Source organism: Haliotis rufescens, unplaced genomic scaffold, assembly GCF_023055435.1.
Source record: "Haliotis rufescens isolate VD_foot unplaced genomic scaffold, xgHalRufe1.0.p SCAF_9, whole genome shotgun sequence".
In the NCBI taxonomy this organism is placed as follows: Eukaryota; Metazoa; Mollusca; class Gastropoda; order Lepetellida; family Haliotidae; genus Haliotis; species Haliotis rufescens.
Genome location: NW_025964383.1, coordinates 26,179,016 through 26,194,950, shown reverse-complemented (window position 1 = coordinate 26,194,950; position 15,935 = coordinate 26,179,016). Strand labels below are relative to the sequence as shown.

The window sequence follows — 15,935 nt, the reverse complement described above, 5'->3', positions numbered from 1 at the left end:
TTGATCTCCTCTCTGTTTCGAAGGGTTGCAGACTTAAAATAAATTCCCCCCCCAACCACAGGACTGTCTACTTGAAAATCTTATCACTCCTTGTCAAAAGTTGCCAGTCCCAAATTTTATTCATATCTTTTTCTGTTGTCTTCGAACTGAGGGTTATTTAGTGTTTGTGCACAATAGATGCCATAGAGATATGGAAATTGGCAGAAACATATGACTGTCCTACAGACGGGTAGACGTCGTATTTCACCCGTCCTTCGGGAAATTAACCTGTCACAGATGGTGGGATGGGTTCATATTTGCTATTTTTTCGAAGGGTCCGAACAACACAAGTTACAGCTTTGTTCTCCACTAAATTGACTGTGTGTCTGGGATTACACCGCTTTTAGCAATATTCCAGCAATATCACGGCGGGGACACCAGAAATGGGCTTCACACATTGTACCCATGTCGGGAATCGAACCCGGGTCTTCGGCATGACTAGCGAATGCTTTAACCACTGGGCTACCCAACCGCCCCGTCTGGGATTGGAATACTGGAACTGATCTGTGAACTGTCCAAATAGCACAGGGTACAATTGAGTGAGGGACTCGTGAAGATCCGGGGTAGAATAGGTCTTCAGCAATCCATGCTTGTTGTAAGAAGTGACTAACGGGATCATGATGTCAGGCTCGCTGACTTGGTTGATGCATGTCATTGCATCCCCACTGCGTAGATCAATTCTGATGATGTCAATCACTGGATTGTCTGAACCAGATTCAAGCAGAGCTCCAGATAAGCTTTTGGTGTTGTGGGTATTTTACCCATGCATTTTAAAATCATTGGGTATCAGTAATTCTATCTGGGTATTCAAATTTCTGTTACCCACTAGTTTTTACACATGTGTGTATTTAAGTTAAATATTTAAAAACACTATTCATCTAGTCCCAAACTGGTGTTGTGTGGGTTCGAGAGTTTTATAGGACTCAAAAATACCACAATACTTCCACAAGAAAGTGTGATGGCAATTGATCATGATGTAACTGTCATCGTGGAGTTTGGCAAGGTTGACGGAACGCCCGTTTATAATCTCAAAATAATTTGCTAATCGAATAGGCAGGGTTATTCCACAATATTTTGATGATACACACAAGTTTTATTTTTGTAGCGTATCTGTAATGTTCCTTGCATATTTGATACGCTTGGATTTTTTTAATTGTGATTTCTACGTTTCTGATCCGTATTTTACGCAGATACTCAGCTTATCTGGAGCCATGTTCGAGTGTTTACAGACCACCCTCATATAGCTGGAACATTGCTGAGTGTGGCGTTAAACAACACACAAACAATTATTCAGTGAGGGTTGAGGGCTGTGTGAAGTTCACAGCTTGGTCACAAGCATGCAAAACATGACAGTACCGGTTGATGGTTGTTTTTGTTATTTGCACCCTGTGCCTAAAGAACAGTTTATCCCTGTTGATCTTCAGATGCTCAAGGTTTGAGTAGATATAGTTTGTGAAATCTCATGAATATGTGGCAACGGTTGTGGCATCCAGGATGTGAGGATGGGAGAGGTCCTGTGAGAGGAACTCATGCCGTTACAGAATCAGTTGTATAGATCAGTGGTTAAAGCGTTCCCTCGTGTCACGCCAAGGACACGGGTTCGATTCCCGACATGGGTACAATGGCTGAAGCCAATTTCAGGTTTCCCCCGTCGTGATATTGCTGGAATATTGCAAAAATTGGTGCAAAACCATACCTGCTCACTCACTCTCACAAGTCCAAGTCACATTGTGCAGGTCGTGTCATTGCCATTCTTTCATCACACCATTCATAAGCTCTGTATGGTGTCAATGGTATAATGTATGTCAACTTGCTGTTATTGACAAGAATAAATATCTTGTCATTTCAATAAAGTATGAAAAGGATGTGCTGTATGAACTCTTTTTCTGACAAAATACCAGGCCAGAATTAGCCCCAGCTACTTCAAGGTTCAAGAAGAAAGAATCTCTTATGGCAGCCAAGACAGTTACTTGGATGAAACACCGCCTCCGTGGTCTAGTGGTAGACTGTTACAATACTGTATTGTTTTTTACTGTGAAATGTTCAATTTTTGTAATAAAAGTGCATAATGAGAAAAGGTTTGGAGGTTGATGTATATCTGTACGCTCAGCGTCTATATCCAGGGCTCCCGTTTTGGTAAACCTACACTGACCCCTGGATCCATTCCTGTAGTTCTCACACCAAGACTCCTGCCTTTATAGTGCCGAACGCCTCCGTGGTCTAATGGTAGAGCGTCCGCCTGGATAGCGGAAGGTCCGGGATTCGATCCCCGGCCGCGTCATACCAAAAGACGTTAAAAGATGGTACTTGTTGTTACCCTGTCTGGTGTTCGGCATTAAGGGGCTAAAACAAGGACTGGTTGGCTCGGAGTCAGTATACTGTGTCTGAGTGGGGTATTCATGTTAAACTGCGGCATGGTATCTCAGTGAGCTAGCACTATAAATCAGCATCAGTCCGGACTAGTACAAGCAGCCACACAAACACACACACATACATGCACGTCGCTATATAAGTGCAATAATCTTGGACGCGACGTTAAACCCCATTTCACCTCACCTCACCTCACCTCACCTCACCTCACCACACCTCACCTCACCTCACCACACCTCACCTCACCTCAAGGTTCAAGAAGAAAGTAGCTCTTATGGCAGCCAAGACAGTTACTTGGATGAAACGCTGCTGGAGAAATTCAATGTTTAGAGTGAGTGAGTGAGTGAGTGACATTGTACCACGATGGTGTGTGATTGTTACCTGTAGGTGTGTCGGGTGCTCAGGCTCCCTGACTTGATTGATGCATGTCATCATATCGCAATTGCGTGGATAGATGCTCACGATGTCAATCACTGGATCGTCTGGTCCAGACTCGATTATTTACAGACCGCCATCCGATAGCTGGAATATTGCGTTCAACAACAAACCAACACATTACTGATTCCACTATCTTAGAACCATCATCTGTCTATCAGGTAGTCCAGGTTTGTCTGGTCAAGACTCAGTTTTGGAATATTGCCGACCCAAGGCGAAAAACAACAAACCTATAAGAAACGTCATGAATTTACAGGCAGCATGGGTGGCCCAGCCCTCTTAAGTGCCACAAGTCATTGTGCTGAGTTGCGTCCCTTGGGCACGCCAGAAACCTGTGATTGTGGGTTCGAATCCCGGTTCGCCCTGATTATGTCTCTAGTTTGTCAGCGCCATACCCATGCTCGTGGGTTTGACCAAAGTGGTAAACGTCTAAGACCTGCATCACTTGGGGCTTTCCTCCCACATTAAGCTGACACTCCGTGATATGACTGGAATACTGTTAAAAGCTGCGTTAAACCCAACTCACTCACTCACTCACTCATGAATTTTCAATAGGAACAATTCTGACCAAAAATCCCCTGCTCAGCTTCAGTATATTTTAAATCACGACTCATTTCAGACCAAAGTTGACCAAATCAAGAATGAGCTTTTGTATCTTTCAGATGACGGAAGCTCACTCATGTTTGGTCAACCAAAGTCAGAAGGGGCAAATGTCATGGGAGGGGATCCCTCACTGTGTGTTGCATCTTGGGATGTGAAGGAACTGCCGCAGGAGTTCCAAGTGAGCATGTCTGGCTTCTATGACAGTGGTAGGCGACCATCCCCGCCCTGGCGACCTGGCACCGTGAAATGCCCTGGCTGTGAGAAGATGTTCACCACGCGGAGAGCCATGATGGTACACAAGATGGCCGTCCATGACAACGAGTCCTACATCTGTGTCTGTGGCCGCCAGTACAAGTATAAGCCCAATTTGTCCAAACATCGACGCTTGTGCTCAATGGTGAAAAAGGTGTAGGATTGATGGCCACCTTGATGAGAGAGATTGGTTTTGTTCAGGTGAATATGTTCATGTGTTCGCGCTAGGGCTGGGGCGAGTCCAAATTTACTACCCAGGTACCCACCCCCATTACCTTACCTGGTAGCCGCTGTAGGTCTCAAGGGATAGGTAGAAAATGTCCAATTGGGAAATGTTTGACCGTACTCCTGTCAAAATGTATTAAGATACAGGTATAAAACATTCTGGTCATGCCTACACTAAAGTTGGCTGAAGTAACCTGAATTGGCTGAAGTTGGCTGAAGTTGACTAAGGTGGCTGAAGTTGACTGAAGTTGGCGGAAGTTGACTGAAGTTGGCGGAAGTTAGCTGAAGTTGACTAAGGTGGCGGAAGTTGGCTGAAGTTGACTAAGGTGGCGGAAGTTGACTGAAGTTGGCGGAAGTTGACTGAAGTTGGCTGAAGTTGACAGAAGTTGGCTGAAGTTGACAGAAGTTGGCTGAAGTTACCTGAAGTTGGCTGAAGTTGGCTGAAGTTACCTGAAGTTACCTGAAGTTGGCTGAAGTTGACTGAAGTTGGCTGAAGTTACCTGAAGTTACCTGAAGTTGGCTGAAGTTACCTGAAGTTTAAGTATGCTAACATATAAAGTCATAGGGAATGTGTGCACAGTCTGAAAGAAATGTGAACATGTGTCACTTATAGTGTAACCATAGAGTTTTAGATAATTTTTACCATTGAACAATATACTCACCTGACTAACCATGGGTCCGGGTAGTCCTGGGGGTACCCATTTGCTACTCAGTACCCACCCGACCCGGGTACCCGAGTTACCTGTCCCAGCCAGAGTTTGCTCTCAGTGATCCAGTGGAAACTTCATGATGATTTTCAACTGATTTACATGCAAGTGAGATGCAGTTTGTGTTGATCTAGATTAGGTGATTGGTATATACCAACTGATTAATCATGAAGATTAATTATTTAATGATTTATATTTGTGGGTGGTAGGGTAGCCTTGTGGTTCAAGCATTCCCTCGTCACACTGAAGGCCCATGTTCGATCCCATTACTGGTGTCCCGACCCGTGAAGATTCCGGGGTAGAATAGGTCTTCAGCAACCAATGCTTGCCGTAAAAGGCGACTATGCTTGTCGTAAGTGGCGACTAACGGGATCGGGTGGTCAGGCTCGCTGACTTGGTTGATGCATGTCATCGATCCCAATTGCGTGGATCGATGCTCATGATATGAATCACTGGATTGTCTGGTCCAGACACGATTATTTACAGACCGCCATCATATAGCTGGAATATTGCTGAGTGCGGCGTTAAACAACAAACCAACCCACCAACCAACTGGTGTCCCCTGCCAAAGGTGCAATATTACTAAAAGCTGTCTAAACCATACTGTATCACAGGATTGAAGGTAGGATATAATTATAGTTTACAAATCTAGTAGAAATATATTGGATTATCGTGTGATTATGTTGTCTTACAACTGGCGAACACATGGCGTGGATTTTCCAGCTGCTTCAATCAGATGAACAAGGGACACCACTCTGTTTGTACAACACTTCTTGGATGGGAACATTCACATCATTGTTTCATTGAATGTCCTTTATTTAAATCAGCTGGAAACGAATTGATGCACACACTATTGTTAATTGTGAAAGATACATGTGATGTAGTATTGACCTGATGCTAGTTGGAAATGCAAGTTTACCTAATCATGTGAACGAAAACATTTTTAGGAATGTACATACATATATAAAGAAAACAAAAACGTTTGAGTGAGCAGTGTGAATGTACATACGTTTCTTTATTTCTTTTTGTTCCTTTGTGTCATCTAATTTATTAACTATGAATAAACATACATGTAAATCTATGGGAGAAGTTGTTCTAAGTTGTGATAACTTGTGCCCAATCCTTTTCATGAGAATAAAATATGTTTACACTAAACTAAACTAAACACTTCTTGACCAAAACTACTAAAGTTCATGAAGAGAACACATTCTTCCATTCTCTCTAGCCTGGGTGCCAAGAAAATGTCATTAAACAAGTTTTAATATCTCTCATACCAATCACAGTTACCTGCGTGTATGTACCACCGCCGTGGTCTAGTGGTAGAGCATCTGCCTGGAGAGCAGAAGGTCGGGGGTCAATCCCCGGCAGCGTCATACCAAAAGACGTTAAAAGATGGTACTTGTTGTTACCCTTGCTCAGACCTATGCTCATGATGTCAATCTCTGGATTTTCTGGTCCCTGTTCGATTATTCACAGACTGCCATCATATAACTGGAACATGGTTGAGTGCGGGGTTAAACAACAAACAAACAAAAAATGTAGGTCCAATTTGATGGACAGAGAACGCACGATGAGGAAGCCCGTTAGACAGGATTAAGTCTGCAGGGGCGGGATGGTCTTGAGAAAAGGTCGGACCACTGACACTGACACTGATATACTTATCAAACTTATTGTGCTTGGTGATGATGTTTGAAATTTTACAAATGCTTCTGGAGGACACTTTCCTTGTACCAATTGGCCACAGTACATTAATGTCTGCCTAACAAGTTTTCTTGATAAGGCCACATTTTTATTTTTCGTTTCATGGGCCCGCTGCCTTCACTATTTATTATGTCTTCCACAAATAATATGGACCCTCTTTTCAATATAAAATGTTATGTATAACTTCCATGTCTACATCACTATCAGTGATTCAAGAGACCACCTGCAATTTTACATCCACGGCAAAATGACTTTCATATCAATATATGAATAAATCAATAATTGACGTAACTTTTTATTTTTATTTTTATTTCGACCAATTTTGTGTGGAAAAGCTGGAATAAATCTGTGAATCATAAAATTTTTAAAAAGGCGTGGCCTTTGTGTGCTAAAAGGCTGGAAAAAAACAAGACAACTCACAAAGGTTGATTTGATATTCATTTTTTAGAAAACTATAAACAGTGATTTACCACTAATTTACCAAAATTATAATAGAAAGTTTTTTTCAACTTTGCGATTCTTCAGTAGAACAAGTAAATAAACTTGTCCAGTTTATTTGATGGTTTACGTTCATGTCTCTGACATTACATCCTAACAGCGACCCGTGAAGACCCGGGGTAGAATAGGTCTTCAGCAACCCATGCTTGCCGTAAAAGGCGGCTATGCTTGTCGTAAAAGGCGACTAACAGGATCGGGTGGTCAGGCTCGCTGACTTGGTTTGATGCATGTCATCGATCCCAATTGCGCGGATCGATGCCCATGATATTAATCACTGGATTGTCTGGTCTAGACTCGATTATTTACAGACCGCCGTCATTTAGCTGGAATATATTGCTGAGTGCGGCATAAAACAACAAACCAACCAAACCAACATCCTAACAGCACAGAAGAAACGTAGCATGCCCCTTGACACCATGCATGTATTAATCCTTCCATTCATGAATTTCACCTTGCACTTTACATGTATGAGGGATTGACTGAAACTTTGAACTTTTTGTAATTGCAGGTGTGAGAAGTTCAATGGGTTTCAGTCAATCTGAAGCTGAGAAGCAAAGACATTACCTCCACCCAGGCTCCGAAGAATCTCTGGCCTCGCTGCCGATTGTCTTCCCAAACCAGACCCACTTCATGTTGGCCCAGGGTCAGCGCCGCACTAGTCCTAGCTACTCTTCTGTCTCCATGGAGAAGGCCTCGTGTCCGATATGCCACAAAACGTTCTCCAGTGCCTATGCCATGAAGTGTCATATTCGCACGATACACGAGAATATCACCTTCAACTGTGAGTGTGGAAAGTCGTACAAGTCCCGTGGAGGCATGTGGTTGCATAGGAAGATCTGTCCTGTGTATAAGACATACCATGATAGTTAACGGTGGCTTGGTGTGTCAAGCATCAGTGGGTATCATTCAGGTGATGTTGTCTGTGGTTAGTGGGTCTTTGGCCAGTTGGGTTGTGGTTAAAACGTGGCTTTGCAGTCTGTGTTCATTACTCGTGTGTGGAACATATACCCCAGCAGGATGGACACGGACATGGACACATGTTCTTGAAGGTATTCCGTGTTGTTGCCCTACATACTGAAGATACAGAACTCAGTGGATTGAATGGCTAGAGGGAGAGCTTCTGTGAAGTGTTTGAATGGACATGGACACATGTTCTTGAAGGTATTCTGAGTTGTTGCTCTACATACTGAAGATCCAGAACTCAGTGGATTGAATGGCTAGAGGGAGAGCTTCTGTGAAGTGTTTGAACTCATTGAGCCCTCGGTGTTTGGGTGAAATATTGTTTAGTCTTGCCATCGCCAATATCAGATCGGTCGAATATAGTTGATGTTGACTTGACCTCTCATTAAAAGAGTGATGTTCACTGTGTCTTTGAGCTCAGTAGGGGTTGCATGTCAAGATCACTTTGTCATGAGTTTGAATCCAAGATTAACAGAAGTTATGATCTTTGTTCTGTGCAGTCAGTACCACATCCATGCATACCACATGACATGGGATACAACTGAAATACAGTTCAAAGCGGCATAAAACCCATCTCACTAAAAAATGGTCAGAAGAATTGTCTGTACCTGCAGACTCTGATACAATGTAACAATTAGCATCTTCCATTACAGAGCTCCAGATAAGGTTTTGGTGTTGTGGGTATTTTACCCATGCATTTTAAAATCATTGGGTATCAGTAATTCTATCTGGGTATTCAAAGTTTTTACACATGTGGGTATCTAAGTTAAATATTTAAAAACACTATTCATCTGGTCCCTGCAAACTGGAGTCGTGTGGGTTCGAGAGCTTTATAGGTCTCAAAAATACCACGATACTTCCACAAGAAAGTGTGATGGCAAATGATCATGATGTGACTGTCATCGTGGAGTTTGGCAAGGTTGGCAGAATGCCCGTTTTTAATCTCAAAATAAGTTGCTGATTTGCTAATCGAATACGTAGGGTTACTTCACAATATTTTGATGATACGCACAAGTTTTATTTTTTGTAGTGTATCTGTATTGTTCGTTGCATATCTGATTCGCTTGGATTTGATTTTACTGCGTATTTCTGCATTTCTGAGGCGTATTTTACGCAGATACGCAGCTTATCTGGAGCTCTGCATTACCGCCTCCTTTAATTTTACCTTTGTCTACTGGTAATCAGACTGTGCATTACAAGGTGTATTGTGTTCTCCAAGGTGTATTGGGGGCACGGTTGGCCCAGTCGTCTAGAGCGCCAGGATTCGCTGTGCAGAGTTGCATCCCTTGGGCATGCCAGAAACCTATGATTGTGGGTTCGAATCCCGGTTTACCCCCGATTATGTTTCTAGGTTTGTTTGCCGTGATATTGCTGGAATATTTCTAAAAGCGGCGTAAAACCATACTCACTCACTCTTCACTTTTGAGATACATAATCCGAGAAACATTTACTTTTTATGCAGCCTTATCAATCTGTAATGTAGTGACTAGCATTTTGTTGAGAATGGATGTCCATTCCCTGAGTGGTGGATGATGGTAAAGACTGCCATTGCTCCGCTATGCTCACCATGTTCATCTAACCCCAGCAGCTTTTAGGCTTCCTGTAACCAACCAGGTGCAGCCCACCAGGAACAGTTATTCAAGATGTGTATATCAAGGATGTTTTTAACCTTCTGATCCCTTATCAGAACAGATTCATGCCAGTGTTTTCAGATGTGACTTCTGTCCACGTTCTTCATTCCTTTGTTTGCAAGGAATCAACTCCATCCCTTTTACTCTGATAATGTTGGGTGGTTGTTGTTTAACGCCCCACTCACCAATATTCCAGCTATATGATGGCAGTCTGTAATAATCGAGTCTGGACCAGACAATCCAGTGATTGATATCATGAGCATCGATCCACGCAATTGGGATTGATGACATGCATCAACCAAGTCAGCGAGCCTGACCACCCGATTCCGTTAGTTGCCTCTTACGACAAGCATAGTCGCCTTTTACAGCAAGCATGGGTTGCTGAAGACCTATTCCACCCCTGATCTTCACAGGCACTCCGATAATGATCTCGGTGCTTCTTGTATGAGGCGACAAACAGGATTGGGTGCTCAGACACGCTGACTTGGTTGATGTCATCGTATCTCAATTGCATAGGTCGATGCTGATGATGTCAAGCACTGGATTGTCTGGTCCAGATTTTATTATTTAAACAATGCCGTCTTATTGCTGGTATATTGTCAACAAAAACAATGTAATATAACTAGAACATTGTTTTAAAATATATTACACTGCCATATAACAATACAGCATATATTTGGTGAAGGGAAACTGTACTGAGTAGAATATCTGCGCAACACTAGCATCATTCAGACGTTGACATTTTATATAATAAATAGGAATAATGTTCTATTTATTTAAACTGACATAGAAATCAGGATTTTGAATATAACTATGAAACTAGTGAAAATATGTGTAGGCTAAAATAGGCATAATGTCGTAACTGCTTTCGGACGTCAAGTGTGGCATTATGGGAATTTAAAAAAATTATTTTTCAAAGTCAATGTAACTTCACACCACAGATGGAGTGTACAAACTTTAGGATTTAATTCTCAGCTCCCTGGAGGGTATACAACCTTAGATGTAAAAGGTCACTGTTCATCACAATTATTGTTGTTTATAGCTAAAATGGATAGAATTATCATTAGACTGATGTTATCAGAAATCAGTGGGCCACTGTAACTTGATAATGCCCTCGGTCTTTTGAACTGGCCTCCTATGTTGGGCTGTTAATGGAAGACCTCGGTCTTCTGCAAATGATAATGTCCTGAAAAATAGTGTTACCCTTATAGTAATCTGGTTGACTCAGAACTAAAAATTACTCTGTCATGTCTTATTCTACCTTCACGACAAGGCCGCCTCCGTGGTCTAGTGGTAGAGCGTGTGCCCAGAGAGTGGAAGGTCCGGTGTTCGACCCCCGACCACGTCATACCAAAAGCAATAAAAGATGGTACTTGTTCCTACCCTGTCTGGTGCTCGACATTAAGGGTCTAATGTGTATCATACCCGAGTTGTAATGGAGTGAGTGAGTGAGTTTGGTTTTACGCCGCTTCTAGCAATATTTCAGCAATATCATGGCGGGGACACCAGAAATGGGCTTCACACATTGTATCCATGTTGGGAATCGAACCCCGGTCTTCCGTGTGACGAGCTAACGCTTTAACCACTAGACAACCCGACCGCCCTGAGTTCTAATGGAACTAAACAGCGATTATTTGTTTGTGTATGACTTTCAGCACTTATTTACCCTGGAATGGCACCGATAGACTAGGAATGTGTTCTATGTTGGACTAATGTAAATATGTACATGGTACTAATTGTGTCTGTCATAATACAACTGTTACAATACTGTATTGTTTTTTACTGTGAAATGTTCAATTTTTGTAATAAAAGTGCATAATGAGAAAAGGTTTGGAGGTTGATGTGTATCTGTACCCTCAGCGTCTATATCCAGGGCTCCCGTTTTGGTAAACCTACACTGACCCCTGGATCCATTCCTGTAGTTCTCACACCAAGACTCCTGCCTTTATAGTGCCGAACGCCTCCGTGGTCTAATGGTAGAGCGTCCGCCTGGATAGCGGAAGGTCTGGGGTTCGATCCCCGGCCGCGTAATACCAAAAGACGTTAAAAGATGGTACTTGTTGTTACCCTGTCTGGCGCTCGGCATTAAGGGGCTAAAACAAGGACTGGTCGGCTCAGAGTCAGTTTACTGTGTCTGAGTGGGGTATTCATGTTAAACTGCGGCATGGTATCTCAGTGTGCAAGCACTATAAATCGGCATCAGTCCGGACAAGTACAAGCAGCCACGCAAACACACACACGTACATGCACGTCGCTATATAAGTGCAATAATCTTGGACGCGACGTTAAACCCCATTTCACCTCACCTCACCTTCCTGTAGTTCTTGCGATCTCAGATTACCCGCCCTTGATTTTCATTAACATTTACCGACCAATCAAATGTCAAGTAAAGGAATAAGGAAATGGTTAAGGGAGGTGGGCATGAATGCATCCTTTCCATCAAAAAGATTTTTGAGAGCTTTTTTTGCGTGTCTGTCCGTTTTTCAACGTTACATATATTTCTCGCAAACTGTATCGTAATCAGTGGCATTGGCCGCCATGTCGTTGACATCCCCAACCTGATATTGAGGCTGGTTTGTAACTCGCATTCTGATTGGTCCGTTAGACTGAGTGGCGTAGAAAATCAAACTGGCTTTTGAAAAATCAAGGGCGGGTAATTTGAGATCGCAAGAAACATGGGATTGGATCATGGGGTTAGTACAGGTTTACCGAAATCAAGCCCTGGAGATATAGAGAATGCTGTACTCTGCCGGGATTCCAGATTCCCAGTTCTCCAGTCAGAAGAGCTGACTGATATGGATACACATGTATAGTATGACTTCTATTATCGCGGTTTCGGTAAATCTAGTGATATACCACCCCTGTTGACTGTTAACTTATGCAAAACTAATCACAATATTTCATCGCATGATCGATGTCATGGCTACTCGTAAGTTTACACGTTAACTTTTATGACGGCTTCTGGAATGTTTTTGAAGTGGAATTACCCCTAACTCCATATGAAATTGGTAGGAAAAGAATGCACTTGTTTGGACGATGTCCTTTAACCCATCCTAGGTCGTATGAATACTGATTATGCATAATCCAAAACCCCATAATCCACAGGTATCACACTCAAAATAGTGATACCGCGATAAGATGGAGTTATCCGCCCTTGCGTCGCCGATGACAGGTACTTTGTTTACCCAAATCGGTAAAGAAAATCTGCAACGATCAATCCTAACTGATGTGGCATAAAAGTTGAATAAAGAACAAGAAATATTTCGCGTATGACATAGTTAATGTGTCAGTAAGCATTCGCCATTACGATCCCTTAAACGGTAGAATAGGTCTTCAGCAACCCATGCTTGCCGTAAAAGGCGACTATGCTTGTCGTAAAAGGCGACTAACGGGATCGACTGGTCAGGCTCGCTGACTTGGTTGATGCATGTCATCGATCCCAATTGCGTGGATCGATGTTCATGATGTAAGTCACTGGATTGTCTGGTCCAGACTTGATTATTTACAGACGGCCGTCATATAGCTGGAATATTGCTGGGTGCGGCGTTAAACAAACAAACTATAAATCAACCACCGCGATAATATAGCCTACCATGCTACTGTGATCAGTATCTGTGTTGTGATGGTGGCACCCAGATGTCCTGGATCAGTATTCAGACTTTCAGCCACTGGTTTGACTTGATTACTTACTCTCCGTCCTGATATCCAAGTAGTTGCCTACTGCAGTTCTAAACATTTACTTACTCCTACCTTATGTTTGCCCAGTTTGGACCGCCTCCGTGGCCTAGTGGTATAGCGTCCGCCCGGAGAGCGGAAGGTCCGGGATTCGATCCCCGGCCGCGTCATACCAAAATACGTTAAAAGATGGTACTTGTTGTTACCCTGTCTGGCGCTCGGCATTAAGGGGCTAAACAAGGACTGGTCGGCTCGGAGTCAGTATACTGTGTATGAGTGGGGTATTCATGTTAAACTGCGGCATGGTATCTCAGTGAGCTAGCACCATAAATCGGCATCCGTTGGGACATTTTAACAAGAGAAATGTGCAAGAAACACAAGACACCCTGAGATATTACGACTTGAAATTATGTTTTCGCCCGATCCACCCCAAGTCCGCTTGGACAATTGCTGTGCCAAATTGTGACAATCACTTATTTCACTATTCCCGGATGGGTAACATTTGAAATTTGAGCATATTTCTGTCAAAACAAACATATGCTGTACCTTTTCTTAGATTAGAGATAACATGATAAATTGTAATAACTGTTTCCCTCCAAGACCTGAATCATATTTTGATTTCAGTTGCATGGCTAAGGGACCTACCATTTTATCATTGTGGAGAGAGACAATATTTTAGTCCCAGCCTCAAAACCTTACAAACACCATCACAGGTTGTCAGTGATCAATTCATATAATTTTCACCTCTATTTTGCCTTTTACGCCAAATGGAATTTGTTTCGTGGGACAGAGACTTATTACTCTCTTGCATTGGCGTTGTTTATTCGAAAGGCCGCAATGACATAGTTGGAATGTTGCTGATTGCAGTGTCAAACATCCTTCACTGACTCACTAAAGAATCTATATACAGCCAATATGGGTGTTAATGCCTACAATGTGGGGGCACGGGTGGCCCAGTCGTCTAAGGCGCCGCGTTTCGCTGTGCAGAGTTGCGTCCCTTGGGCACGCCAGAAACCTATGCGTGTGGGTTCGAATCCCGGTTCGCTCCGATTATGTTTCTAGGTTTGTCAGCACCATACCCGTGCTCGTGGGTTTCACCGAAGTGGTAAACGTTGGAGACCTGCATCACTTCGGGCTTTCCTCCAACATTAAGCTGACACGCGTGATATAACTGGAATACTGTTAAAAGCGGCGTTGAGCCAACTCACTCACTCACTAATGCCTACAATGATAAACATGGTTTGAGGTCTGCCCTCTTAGGCTGATTTCTGTAATCAGCTCATACCGAATCCCCTGCTGCAGGATACCTGTCTGTCACCATCTTCAACAACGTCTTGGAAGGCTGGTGTGATCAGTTTGTTTGTTTGTTTGTTGTTTAACGCCGCACTCAGCAATCTTCCAGCTATATGACGGCGGTCTGTTAATAATCGTCTGGACCAGACAATCCAGTCACTGACATCATGAGCATCGACCCACGCAATTGGGATACGATGACATGCATCAACCAAGTCAGCGAGCTTGATCACCCGATCCCGTTAGTCGCCTCTTACGACAAGCATAATCGCCTTTTACGGCAAGCATGGCTTGCTAAAGACCTATTCTACCCCGGATCTTCACGGATTTGGTGTGATTAGTTCCTGCTTTGTTGCCGCATTGCTTTGATATTGTGTTAGATTTATGGTTTAAACATATGTATTTTCACAAAAGTGTGAAAATGGATCGGTAAACAAACGAAGCGCTTATGTTAATACCGCTCAATTACACATAGGACATATTACAATCAATGAAGGGTAGATGTAACAAATGAATTGAACATGCCGTGTTAGATGTATTTTAATATGACAGCTTTATAGAACATGTCCATACTTTCTTACACCAGTCATCTATATTACTACGAATATAATACAGGTTGAAAAAAATTAATGTAAGTTTCTACTTTCGTTTCAGCGCAGTATGTTTGCCAGGATTGCGGCAAGTCCTACGACAAGCGACACTCTTACCAGATGCACGTAAAGCGATACCACACAAACCCGGCCATGTTGTGTACCTACTGCAGCAAGAGGTTCTTCTCCCGCCACGACCTCCAGCGTCACATCGTCACCCACACCGGCATCCGTCCCTTCACCTGCGACATCTGTGGGGCCAAGATGTACACCCTCACAACACTTAAAAGTCACGTGAAACACAAACATGGCCAGCCCTTCTTGTATTTCTGTAAACATTGTGGCAAGGGATACAATGACAGTAATGCTTGGTTGGCACATGAAATCAACCACCAACACCAGGACACTAGCCAGGATTTGTATTTGAGTTCCGGTGATCAGAACATTTAGATCTCACTTCCGGAAAGGGGGCATGCACGGGTGTCCCAGTCGTCTAAGGCGCCGCAATTCGCTGTGCAGAGTTGCGTCCCTTGGGCACGCCTGAAACCTATGATTGTGGGTTCGAATCCCAGTTCGCCCCGATTATGCTTCTAGGTTTGTCAGCACCATACCCGTGCTCGTGGGTTTCACCGAAGTGGTAAACGTCTGAGACCTGCATCACTTAGGGCTCTCCTCCAACAGTAAGCTCACACGCCGTGATATAACTGTGTTACTGCCTTATTTTTAAAATCCGGATTTTGAAACTAAATGAAACAGTGGGACAACCTAGTGGTTAATGCGTTGGTTCACCATGTGGAAGTCCAAGGTTCGCCATGGGTATGATATTGTTTCGGAACGGCCAAAGACTGGTCGATCATTGCTTGTGGACAAATTACTAAAATAAATGGATGCTTCCACCAGTCACAAAATGTGACAAAATAAATACCAGAGCTTGGAGACGAGGTTTAGCGAAAATA

At 43.1% G+C, this 15,935-nt stretch overlaps 1 protein-coding gene across 4 annotated transcripts in view; it reads left to right on the top strand.

Moving 5' to 3' along the window:
- The window catches only part of LOC124129300 (zinc finger protein 8-like), a 92,935-nt gene extending 77,439 nt beyond the window's left edge, over nt 1–15,496 (top strand). The window contains exons 2-3 of one of the 4 annotated variants that reach the window (XM_046492875.2): nt 3,507–3,900; nt 7,339–8,550. In XM_046492875.2, the coding sequence (XP_046348831.1) occupies nt 3,507–3,859 (353 nt within the window). In that variant the 3' untranslated portion in view covers nt 3,860–3,900; nt 7,339–8,550. Of the gene's footprint in view, nt 1–3,506; nt 3,901–7,338; nt 8,551–15,043 lie in introns of those variants that run through there. The other 3 variants (XM_046492833.2, XM_046492880.2, XM_046492849.2) reach the window with 3 other exon arrangements.
- Nucleotides 15,497–15,935: the final 439 nt, after the last annotated feature.